Source organism: Puma concolor, chromosome B4 (assembly GCF_028749965.1).
Source record: "Puma concolor isolate L17-30 chromosome B4, mPumCon1.1.hap2, whole genome shotgun sequence".
Classification (NCBI taxonomy): Eukaryota; Metazoa; Chordata; class Mammalia; order Carnivora; family Felidae; genus Puma; species Puma concolor.
Window position 1 is genome coordinate 8,833,664 of NC_141673.1, and position 12,418 is coordinate 8,846,081.

Sequence of the window (12,418 nt, forward strand, 5' to 3'; positions counted from 1 at the left end):
GCGGTTAGCTAGCCAAGGGGCTGATGATGTGTAGTGATCTGCAACGTTTGCTCTCTGCGGGCAGGGAGCAGGAGACGAATATCCAGGAATGGTCGAAGTCTGGTCTCCCCGTCACCTTGATTTTTGAGGGCCCTCAGCTGTCTGTCCCCTCCACCTCTTTGTACTTTCCCCCGCCCCCCCGGAGAAAGCAGAAAGCTGGAAACCCTGTCACATTTGCCCACTTGAGAAAAGGAAAATGATTGCCAAGTAAGATTGCTGTTTTTCTGACCACAAAGGTAACACTGAGTAAAAGATCTCAGACAGTATAGAAAGTTTTAAAGTAGAAGAGAAAAGCTCTCTCAAATCCCTACAAGAGCCAACTCCTTTTAAAAAGAGTATCTTCCCAGATTCTTCTGGATAGACCCACACATGGATTTCTTCTTCCAACAAACAACGGAGTGTGGTTTAACGTGTGCACCCTGAGATCTTATTGCTCGGAACTGCAACTTTGGGTGGGGCCCATCCTCACTTTCTATACTTATGGGAAGGAGGCCAATAAATCAACCAAATATTTATTGTGGAGAATGATGGTTTCAAATTCCTGTTGCAGCAAATGACAAATTACCACCTGTTATGGGACTTTGGGGCTTGCTCAGGCTAGTGTAAAGTCAGTGAGTTGGGGGGGAGGGTTCGCTATGTCCACGGCCCTGGGGTTTATGGGTATCCTTTGGTGGTTGTGGAGTCAATCCATGCCCTGAAAAGGCAGCCCAGGTCAGAGAACAGCATGCTAGAGTGCTCTCCTATGCTGTCTTTCTCATTTCTTCTCTGCATGCTACTCGGGGAAAATATTTTTTGTTTGTTTGTTCCAACTCACCCAGCTTTGAGAGTAAAAAAAAAACTTGTCAAGCCCTGCACAATTGTATTTAGGCCAAGTGCAGTATGTTCTTGGAGTGCTATACTATTCTTAGAGCTCTATATGTGGTATTCTATACAGCTGGCTTTTTGCTGGAAGGGAAGGCAGATTTAATGAGTGATAGCTGCCTTGGATGGCTACCAAAAGTGCTCTAAGCCATTCCAAGCAACAGGCCTTCCTTTTTTCCCTTGAGAGATTGCTCTGTGATCCCTGAACACATTGCACTGGCCTGGACAAAATCCAATGCAACGGGAATTTCTGCGAACGATTCTGCAATGACCCACAAGCCTGGGGTGACATAGCCAGCTGGATCCGCTCCAGCTCCGATTTCTGTGGCACAGGAGAACTCCATCCACCCTCCTCACTGGCCTCTCATTGCTATGAGACGTTTGGAAGTGTTTGTAAAACATTCTCCGCTTCTCCAAATGTATAACCATGGGAAGATCCCTGTAAAGGAACCTACTGACAGCTGGTAGTGCTCTCTGGAGCGGTGGGTGTGGCCAGAGCCAAGGCCAAGAGCAGTGGGGGAGGGGAATTTTCTAGAGGGTGCTGATTACAGAGGACATGCTCATAAGCATTTATTACATGTCTGGTAGCATTTATTGTGGAGCAAAGCCCTCGCGACAGACGCTGTGCCACTTCTAAATCACCTCTCATTTCTTATGACCACACTTCCTGAAAAGCTCCTAGTGAAGCAGCAAGCACTGAGCTCCTGTTTGCTGGCCAACATTAGACCCACGGGAGGTTCGCAAGAGAACCGGGAGAAGTGGCTGTTAACAATAGCTACCCTTCCATGAACACTTGCTTGCTGTGTGCCAGACGCGGTACTGAGGGCTTTATGTGGATCGTGGCAGTTAATCTTCACAGCAACCTTGGTTATCCCCATTTTCCAGATGGGGAAACTGAGGCACCGAAGGGCTGACTAATTTGCCCCAGGTCACCACAGGTAATAACCTCACAGCTGAAACCAGACAGTCTGACTCCAATGAGTAAGCTCCTTTCCTCGCTGCTGTGTTGCCCCTGAGACAACACTGCAGCCGGGGAGACAACCAGCCTCCAAAGGAACAGTTGCCCTCATAGCCTTTATTATGTCAACTCCATGCTCGGCTGCCCTACAGACTCGGGGAAAGAGTCAGCTTCTTCCTGGTTAACTTTTTGCCTCTGGTGGTCCTTCTTCTGCCTCCTGGTTGTGAAGCGGCTCTCCTCCCACCCTCTTCAAAGCGGCCTCCTCTCTTCCTGCCCCCTTTTTCTTCTATTTTCCTTTTCTCAGCTTCTTAAATAATGACCTGAGGCCATCACCACCGGGGCCCCTTCCTTCTTTAAACCTGGCTTCGGGGCCCTAACTCTCTACCGACACTCCTTTCTCTAAGCTCATCTATGACCTCTTGTGGCCAAGATCCAAGAGACTTGCTCAGTTCTTGTTTCCATGGCTTCACCACTACGTTGTACTCAGAGAATCTTCTCTTGGCTTCCCAAAATAGCCAGCTTCCCTCCTACCTCTACAACTGTCCAGGCTCTTTTTCATACCACCTCTTTCTCTAAGCTCCTTCAAAGGAGTCTGTCTGCTCTTCTCTCCTTATGTTGCCTTCCGGGGGGCATGGGGGTGGGGGTGGGGAGCTGGGCCATTGTCCTGCCTTTACCTCTAGGACTGCAGATTTTCATCCCTGTCTCCAGCCTTCATTCTGCAGCCAGCTTGCTGCTCATCGTGTGCAAGTCACGTAAACTGAGTGTCCATTGCTTGCCTTCTGAAATGGATATATTGAATCAGATTCGACTCTACAATAATGAGAAAGCCTGGAGTTTTTAAGCACATACCATGCCAGGCGGGACCAGCTACGTAATTTGTGGCCATACAAAATGGAAGGAGGGGGCTCCTTGTTCCAAAACTATTAAGAATTTCAAGACAGCAACAGCAGAACATTAAACCAACATGGGGCCCTTCAGCTTTTAAGTGTGGGGCCCTATGGGACTGTGGAGGTTGGCTGTCCGAGAAGCCAGCCCTAGTGCCAGTCACTATTCTAACAATTTTATATGTGTTAACTCAATCAGTCCTCATAACAACCTTCAGAGGTAGAATCAGATAAGGAAACGAAGGCAAAGAGAGGTTAAATAACTGTCCAAGATCATGTTTTTTCATCAGAGCTGAGAAAAATACCCGTTGGTCGCTGCTGTTGTGAGTCACACAGTAAAGGATGGTTTCCTTCCCTGAGACCCTAAACGGCCACGCCTGTCCCTTCCTCTGTGATTTTGCTGCCCTGGATGCCCCTCCCTCCTTCAGTACCAAGGTCTACACTTCCTTCAAAGCTCAGTTCCAGTCCCCTCTCCCCTCTAAGTGGCTTCTGGAGCAGAGAACTCAGGCAATCCCTCCTCCCCCAGAGTCTCTAGGTACCCTGTGTAGAGTCAGAGCCACCCCTAGCCTGGTCATGGGACTATTTATAGCCTTCGGAGCACTCACTTGCCCACTGCTTACTGTCTTAAGGCTCACTGATGACCAGTTCTACAAGGCTAGAGAGAAAACTTCTTTAAATCTCTCTCCTCAACCTTATAACAGCTTATGATAGCCTGTCTCACCCACCAGACTGGCAGGCCTTGAGGGCAAATACTATATCTGAATTTTCACTACATCTTTGATACTTCTAATTCTCTTGAAATAATTCTTTCTCAGCTCTGGACCTTTCCCTGGAACGCCCTACCTCATTCTTTCCTCTCCCATTCACTCACTCCTCAGGTATTGGCTTAGAGATCACTTCCTCCCCTAGGAAGCCTTTCCTGACCTCCACCCATGGATTAAGTGCCTCCTTTAGGCTTCCGCACCACCCTCCCATCCTTCTCCATTATAATGCTTTCCTCCCTGTGTCCATCTTCCCAATGAGGTTATGAACACCTTGAGGGCAGAGACCAGGTCTGTCTTGTTACATTGCCTTATCACGCTAAATTTGTTTGAACAAATGAATGAAGAAAAGTAAATATTAAATACATGTTGGTTAAAACTCCAGGCTCTGTTATGGCTCTCAGCACAGGGCTGGGCACCTGATGGATGTTTATGTAAACTTACCAAATGGGTGAAAACCAACAACTCCAGAATTTCTGTGAAGAAGTAGGCTTGGTGGCAGCAATCTGGTTAAAGCAGCAATCTGGATGGTTCCTCTTTTTTTTTTTTTTAATTTTTTTGTAATGTTTATTCATTTTTGAGAGACAGAGACAGAGCGTTAGCAGGGGAGGGACACAGAGAGAGGGAGACACAGAATCTGAAGCAGCCTCCAGGCTCAGAGCTGTCAGCGCAGAGCCTGACTCTGGGCGTGAACTCACGAACTATGAGATCATGACCTGAGCTGTAGTCAGATGCCCAACCAACTGAGCCACCCAGGCACCCCTGGATGGTTCCTCTTGACAGAATAATGATAAAGGATCCCAGCTGTGACAGTGGGGAGTTAGCGTTAGGCAGAAAAGTGTCCTGGGTCAGGGGTTGGCAAACAAGAGCTTGCCAGCCAAATCTAGCCACTGCCTGTGTTTGCATAGCCCACGAGCTAAGAATGATTTTTATATTTTTAAGTGGTTGGAAAAATTAAAAGAATATTTTGTGACACATGAAAATCATATGAAATCCAAATTTCAGGGTCTAGAAAGTTTCATTGGAACATAGCCACGCCCACTCATTTACATACCAGCTGTGATTGCTTTAGTGTTACAACAGCGATGGATACCACATGTCCACGAAGTCTAGAATGTTTACTATCTGGCCATTTACAGAAAAAGTTTGCCCTCCCCCCCCATCTTACTTTTACCCCGAGGAGGAAAAGAAATGTGCTGCCCGCTGGCCACAAGGTGTCAGCATCTCACCACGGTGCTTTCAGACACATGGGCTCCTCTAAGGAACGACAGCCAGGACTACTGGTTCTGGGCCTCAGGCCCTCCCCTGCCCTTGAGCAACTCCCAGTCCCCCTGGGGAGCCAGCCTGGATGTGGTTGCAGAGGACTTGGCGTAAAGGCTGGAAGAAAGTTAGGGAGGATCTGGAGCCCATAGGGTATAGGACTGGCTTGGGAAGTCCAGTGGCTTGATACAGGTTGGCAGGCTTTTCTGGATGTGCTGTTTTTTTTATTTGGGGGTTCTTTTTTGGTTTGGGTTTAATCTGTATTCTATAAATGAAGGAACAAACTGATATTGTTTATTTTATCCAAAACTATCAAGAATAGTTGTGGGACTTTTTCACAACCACATAAGACTGTGGCCTTCTTCCAAGCCTGGAAACAACAAACCCACGGCGATGGGGTGGGGGTGGGTATGCACCGGGGAACATGGGGCCCTGCCAAGCAAAGCTGCTCACAAACAGCATCTCTGGCAGGGTTTCTCCACGTTTCTTTCAAAACCTGGGCCTTGAGGGACACCTGGGTGGCTCGGTTGGTTAAGCGTCCACCTTCAGCTCAGGTCATGATCTTGCGGTTTGTGAGTTCGAGCCCTGCGTTGGGCTCTGTGCTGACAGCTCAGAGTCTGGAGCCTGCTTTGGATTCTGTGTCCCCTTCTCTCTCTGAGCTCACGCTCTGTGTCTGTCTCTATTTCTCTCTCTCAAAAATAAACACAAAAAAAACCCCAAAACCCAACCCTCAGCCTTGAAACTTCTTCCAGTTGACGGGAATTTAGCCCTGTGTGCCAACCACTCAATGTGAAAGCAGGCACAGAATCCAGGAGAGAATGTCCAAAGAGGGAAATGATAAATCCCTCACTAGAAGACACCGCCAGAAGCGTGAGCTGGTAACTAAGCTTCCCTGAATGTTAGCCGCTGTGCTAAGTGCTTTACTCCCCTCGGCCTCTGGAAAGTGGCACCAAGATTATCCCCATTTTACACATAAGGAAACTAAAGCTCCAGGTGGGAGGCGGTTTGCTGGGTCATTTAGCTAGCACGTGGCAGGGGGGGAATCCAGCGCCAAACTGTCCATCCAGAGGACTATCCTCTGGCCACCATATGCCTCAGCTAAGGTCAAAGCAAACGCATGCCCAAAACACAAGCTCTACCAGGGCCTTCCTTGCCCATCCTTCATCCTCAGGCCTATCTCACAGTCAATTGAAGGAACAAATGAATAAAGTCTTCCAAGTGCTGCAGTGAAGTGCCTCTCCTTGTCCAATCACCTAACTTCCAAGACCTTCCAGAAAGAGATGAGCCAGCTCTTCCAGCTGCACTCAGGAAATATGAATCACAGGCCTGGTTCTGGGTTCTTAGCACAGGATGGCATGCGCTTCTCCCTTGCTTGTGCTCAGTGGACCGTGGCCACTGCAGGCATGCATGCTGCCTCTTCTTGCGTTTTCCTCCTTCCTTCCTCTGGACTCCCCATGCTCTTACTGGTTTCTGTGGCAGGTCCTAGCTGGTCTCCTGTGATGTGGACGTCTGTTCCTGGAGTTGCTTTGTAGTGGCTGCAGACAGTACCTAACTTCTAACCACTTTACTGGATGAAAACTTGTCTCCAACTGGCTGTCACTTGGAGAAGCCGTGTGCAGTAACATTGCTCTAGATGGGTCCACATAACCAGATTCTAGCTCTACCCATGACTTATTGGGTGGCTGGACAAATTTCTTCACCTCAAGGCCCTCACCTCCTCGTCCCGTCTTTGTGTTAGCAATTTGAAAGGAAGCGTGCCGTCACCCCTGAGCCACCAGAGGGGCCTGGAGACGCGGCCCACCCAGTCTGGAGCAACTGGGAGAGGAAGACTGTCCACTGAGGACACATGCTGAAAGGAGAAGTCTTCCCTGAGGAAAAGATTTGTTTTCCACAGGAGCGTTTTGTGTTAGCAGGGGAGGGGCAGAGAGGGAAGGAGATACAGAATCAGAAGCAGGCTCCAGGCCCTGAGCTGTCAGCCCAGAGCCAGATGTGGGGCTTGAACCCACGAACCGTGAGATCACGACCTGAGTCAAAGTTGGGTGCTTAACCGACTGAGCCACCCAGGCGCCCCATGAAATTAGGCGTTCCCAGGAAATTAGGTAGCAGAGAGCAGAATCCTGTTTGGCCTCCATGCACGGTCTCAGAATGTTGGGAACAAGACTGAAAGGGTCATGATCAATTCTGGAGCCTCTGACACCACCCACGTTGATTAGCCTGGCTTATTATCTGTATCAAGTGGCTGTCAAGTTTTCAATCATTTAACAATGAAGTAGATACTGTGGCTACAACAGTGACCCAGACAGATGGACAGAACTACAACTACAACTTCTGGGTAGGCACCCCAAGGACAGAACGTGTACCTATCAGCTGCTGGCTGATCACTCACGCGTACACCTGCCAGCTTTCGGCCTTCTCTGGGGTGCATATGCTCTCAACCTCGGTCCGGCTCAGCTTGCTAAGCCTGGGGTGCTTGTTCTGCACCAAACCTCCTGCCACTGGAACAGCCGTGTGGACGATTACAGTGACAGCTGCTGGGCCCTCTGGGCAAGGAGGAACGACTGTGGCACACAGCCAGGTGATAAACTACACCCACCGTGCATGGCAGGGCTTGTTTGCTGCTAAGGGGGCTTTGCTGTTGTTTACTTGTGACGCTCCAGGTAAGCAGTTCCCACCTGGCCTGACTTGGAGAGCGTGAAAGTTTCTCTGCTGTCGGCCCTGGCTGCCTTTTGGGGGTGAGGACACTGTTGGGCAAGCACACGGGAATGTCCAATGGTGCTTTTCCATGTAGGACTTGTCTGACGCTAAAGGGAGGGGAACAGATTGGGAGGAAACGTTAACGGGGTGCTCTGTGGAGTGAGGCAGATGTGCGCACATAAACACACCTGTTCCAGGGAGCACAAGGCAGTGAGGAGCTAAGCAAGGTAACGGGAACAAAGATAGAAGATACATGTCGGTCACAGAAAGGAAAATCTTTGGCAAATGAACCCACCTCTCTGGGCCAGGGCGTTCTGGCAAACAAAGGCAACTGCTTTATAGGGGCATGCACACGAAAGCACGTCAGAGAAGCAGCCCGTTGGGCATTAAGGCTACACAGAGCAGTCTTTCTCAACTGGGTGACTTCACCTCCCGGGGACAGTTGGCAACGTCCGGACACATTCTTGGTAGTCTCATGAGGAGAGGTGCTACTGGCATTTAGTACATAGAAGCCAGGGGTGCTGTAAACGTCCTGCAATGTGTCATTCTCCCAATGGAGAATTTTGTGGCTCTAAAGTGTCCCCAGTGTTGAAGGTGAGAAGCCCCGAGCTAGAGGAGCAGGCTTAGATCTGCATTTTAGGTGACATGGCAATCCCATGTACCTCCTCATCTGAAAAATGGGACTAAGGCCCGGGCTGCTCATCACACGACTTTGGGAAGCTCAAGCCCCAAATGCCCAGGAAAACGTTTTTGCAACAGGGCTCTTTCCTGAGCTCTTCTTAGTTTGAAGCCTGCAGGTGACTGAAGCATCTGGCACAGTCACTGGCATATAGTAGGGGCTCAGTAAACTAAAATGAAAATCATCATAGAAAAAAAAAAGGCCCACTTCCCCTCTCTGGACTGTTTTCTCCACTTTCAAGGGCACCTTTTTTGCCTCTTCTATTAAGTTCTACACAGGCAGAGGTAGTGTTGTTAGGAGAGGCTGTGTTGAAAGCACCCTTGAATGACCAGGGATAGGACTAACCATCCCCAGGGGACACATGGCACAGGAGACTGGGAAGTTTTGCCGACTCTCAAGGGGGGGCCTTCAGCCCTGCGCAGGGGTCCTGTACTCCCTGCTCCCACGTGGCAGGATCCAGGTGGCAGCCACCCCAGGGTCTCGGTCCTCAGCTGCCTCTGCTCATCAGAGGTCAGCGTGCCCAAGGAGCTGTGTCAGTTGTTGGCATTCAGCCTACGGAAACTGGACGCAGAGTGGGCAAGTTGGTGGTGGGGGGGGCGTGTGGGAGGGCCCCATACCGAGAGTCCTGTTTCATCCCTGCCCCTCCCACGTGACCAGGCCTGTGAATGCTGCAGCGTGGGTACCAAGGGCATGATCCACCCTTGAACTTATCATCCATCTGAGAATGCCAGATGTATCCTCGAGATGTGAGGAGAGAGGGAGAATACGTCGCCAAGTGTGTGCAACTGCTGGAGCAGACGGCAGATGTACTAAAAGCCAGAAGCCCAGAGGCAGAATGGAGAGTGGGCCGGGACTGGGCAGAGGAGCGAACACCAGTAGCCTCATTTTAGTGCTTCAAGATCCCCAGCAATCTTTGGACTGCTGTCTCGTTCCAAGGCCCTCACAGCCGGAGGGGCTCAGAGGCCATCTTGTCCAAACCTCCGAAGGGGAGGAGGAGACAGGCCGTGGTGGAGGCAGGTGTCCCGCCTCAGCCGCCAGCCCTCCGCCCACTATACGGTGGTGCTTCCTCATGCTCTCCTACTTCCATGCCTATGAAGAAAGTGAGAAGATCCCGTCTTGGCACGTGGGGAAACTGAGGCAGAAAGGGCAGGCCGGGCTCGAGGCTGCAGTGACTGGGAGTTTCCAGTGTGGATCCTCCCACATGTCAGGCCTGGGAAAGAACAGGGCCCACTTTGGGTCAGGAGAGGGGAAGGGGTGCCGTAGGCCAGCTTGTCTTGTGGGGGGCTGGGCACAGACAGGAAGCCCTTGGGAAGAGCCCTTAGGAGCTGGTCCCTTCCCCGGGCCTCCTGCCTTGTCCCCAGAGGCCGTCTACTCTCCCCACCAAGGGCGATCTTTTCCCCCTACCACCACCCTCCACTCCCCCGGTTTCCTCTCTCCCTTCCTTCCCCTCCAGAACAAGCACGTGCCACATTGCCAGCACTTCCCAGGAAGTGTTTAATCCTCATAGAAGCTCAGGGAGGTGGGTTGGGGATCCCCTGCCCCCCCACCCAACACCCTAGAAACTAGCCTCAAGATAGAGAGGAGCCCCTGGGAACCAGGCTCACCTTTCCTTTCCTTGTTCCCTCCCCTCCTACCACAAGAGGCCAGGTTCTCCAACAACTGCACTGGGCCATCCCACCTCCTGCTTTGCCTCAGTGCCCCCAGTGCCCTCCCTCAAGCCAGCATCTGGGCTCCTCCCCCAGGTGCTGCTGGTGCCCCAGGGTTTTTGCAGAAGGAAAGACACAAAGACAAGAGTTTGGTTCAGAAGAGGCTGAAAGAGGCCACCTGGGGGCGCTTCCACTGGGCGATGCGGGCCCCTCCGCCCCCCCTGTGGCTAGGGCCCCCCAGCAGTCGGCTCTCAGAGCCTGAAGTTTGGCGATTTCTCTGTTGTCCATTCCAGAAATCTCTCCTCAGACCCCATCAGTCACACAAGTGGGGAGGGGGCAATGTGCGACTTTAGGCTGCTGTCCCTGGCCGATGTTGTGGCAATGAGGGGAGGCTAAGGCTCCTAAATGCAGCCTGTCCTTTGGCAGGAGACGAAGGCCGGTCTTTGCCTGGAATGTAACTAGAGCAGGCACACTGGCTGGTGAAGGGGGCTGAGGGCTATCTCAGGGGTGGGGGAAAGGACAAATGCTCTTGTCTGCAGGGCTCAACCTCCCATACTGCTTGAGCCTCCCACTCCCAACCAAGCTCTCTCTCCCTGCCCTGGGCTGCAAATCAAGTCACATTAAAGGGAAGCAGCAGCCCCAGCTAAAGGCACTAGAAGAACCCCCGTATGTGCTTGCAGCAGGCAATAGCCAAGGAGGTCTGGACCACTGGCGCGGAGACTGCTAAGACAGTGGGGAGGGAGGGGAAGGAGACTTCAGTACAAGAGCCCTCTGAATGGCAGAGTCAGATCCTGGCACTGGCTGAGGAGAGGCCTTCCCCTCATGTCACTCTGGGTCTAGTACGGGAGCCTTGCAGGAACCAGGCTGGGAAGGTGACAGCGGCCGGTGCCCCGGCTGCCCTAGCTGCCCCTTCCACCCTGAGTTCAGAGACTTGGGGAAGACTGGCTCCCTGGCTCAGAGCTCCATCCTCTTCCCTCATATCCCACCAAGCCTCTTGGGGGACCAGAAGCACCAGGAAGCCCGGGGAAGGAGAAGTTAGGGGGCTGGGGCTGCCCTGGAGACCCTATCGCATTGGGCTCACCCCTCTGGGGACCTGCAGGGCAAGGCTGGCCCAGTGGAGGGAGGGGGTCTGGCATAAAGGAGAGCAGACATTAGTCAAGCTTCCACTTCATGTAAACAAGAAGGAGTGACCCCTGCCCAGCGGCCGACAGTCTCACGGCGGTGGCGTGTGATTGTCTTGATGTGCTGCCGACTCTCACATCTGGGATTGAGGGTCCCTGAGGCCAGGATGGAGGCTGTTGGGCAGGAAGCAAGTAAGGGTCCGAAGTGCAAACTGGCGCAGGGTTTGACCTGTATTCTCCATAGGACAGGGCTGGGGCATCCACAGGTCCTGCCCACTGCTGGCCTCTGTGGCTCAGGAGATCACGCAATTGCTGGCCTTGGAAGGACTGGGATTCGTTTTGCCTGCAGAGACAAGGGACACAGGCGAAGGAGGACGTTAAGTGAAGCGCTCAGCAGACTCGCCTCCCACTCCTCTCCTGTGCAAAGCTCAAGCCTCAAATTTAGGGGCTGGGGTCACTGTCTCCCTGCCAAGCTGCTGATCTGGAATCAGTAGGGCCCCCCCACCCCCAGGAAAGCAAAAGGAAAGGTTCTCCCGGTCTGGTCGTCTCAGCTAGATTGTCACTGATTGGGATATCAAAGGGATCTGCCATCTCCTGACCTCAGCGGTGGGGGCGGGGGAAGGATCCAGAACCCTAATCCACAGCTACAGTCAATGACTTAAAAGTCTCTCCAAGAGGCAGTTTGCCAGAAGCTAATACTGTATGCAGCCTCACAGCTTACAAAGCACAACCAGTCGTTCTCTCGGGTAATCCCGCCTGGGCGGCTGCACTTGGAGAAGGTAGCATTAGCCCTGTCTTACAGCGAGGGACGGGGGGCCACCAGCTCCCGGAGTCAGTCAGGGCCGGCAGCCGCCACAGCCCTCCACATCCAGCGTCAGCTCCTGCCACTGAGCAGGCGTCCCGGGAAGGGGCCACCAGGGTCAGCAGGCTGACTGGGAGCCAGGTACCGTGGCACAGACCACAGGCTCAGAGGGGTGGTTTTGAGAACAGAGGATAAGGGAGCGCACTTCACCGAGGGGAAAGGGGGAGAGAATGCTGTTTTTCTCCTGGCCAGAGAAGCCCGTTTCTCCCAGCCCCCTTCCAGCCATTTTTGCTTTCTTTACAATCCCAAGCAGAGGCCTGGGGCTCCTTTGGCTGGATTTCTGCTGTGGGAGCTGCGGGGGAAGCAGGGAGCTGGGAGGCAGCCCTGGCCTCCGAGGTGGCCTCTGTCCTCAGGGGCGCTGGCTGTCTTCCTCCCAGGTGGGAGCTGCTGAGTTATTTCCTGCCGGTCCCTGTCTACACTGCAAGGGTCACCTCCCTTGCGTTCACACCACCTTCCCAGATCACTCCAGCTGTGAATTTAATTAAGGTGGCGGCTGCCTCCTCTCTGGGCCATTAGCAAGGGAGACACTGAACAGGTTCGACTGCAGCAAACCCTCCCCCCACCCACCCGCTCCCAGGCTAACCACCACCTGGTCTGTGTGGACTGGACTCACTCCTCAGGACTTGCTACAGGTCCTGCCTGGCCTCCTTGGA

The 12,418-nt window shown here is 52.5% G+C and overlaps 1 protein-coding gene across 1 annotated transcript in view; it reads right to left on the reverse strand.

The window, feature by feature from the left end:
• Positions 1 to 10,937: 10,937 nt before the first annotated feature.
• SACK1F (scaffolding CK1 anchoring protein F) overlaps positions 10,938 to 12,418 on the reverse strand; it is a 33,452-nt gene continuing 31,971 nt past the window's right edge. Inside the window, exon 5 of the mRNA XM_086712208.1 lies at positions 10,938 to 11,246. Within this exon, the coding sequence (XP_086568334.1) occupies positions 11,197 to 11,246 (50 nt within the window). The 3' untranslated portion in view covers positions 10,938 to 11,196. The remainder of the gene's footprint in view (positions 11,247 to 12,418) is intronic.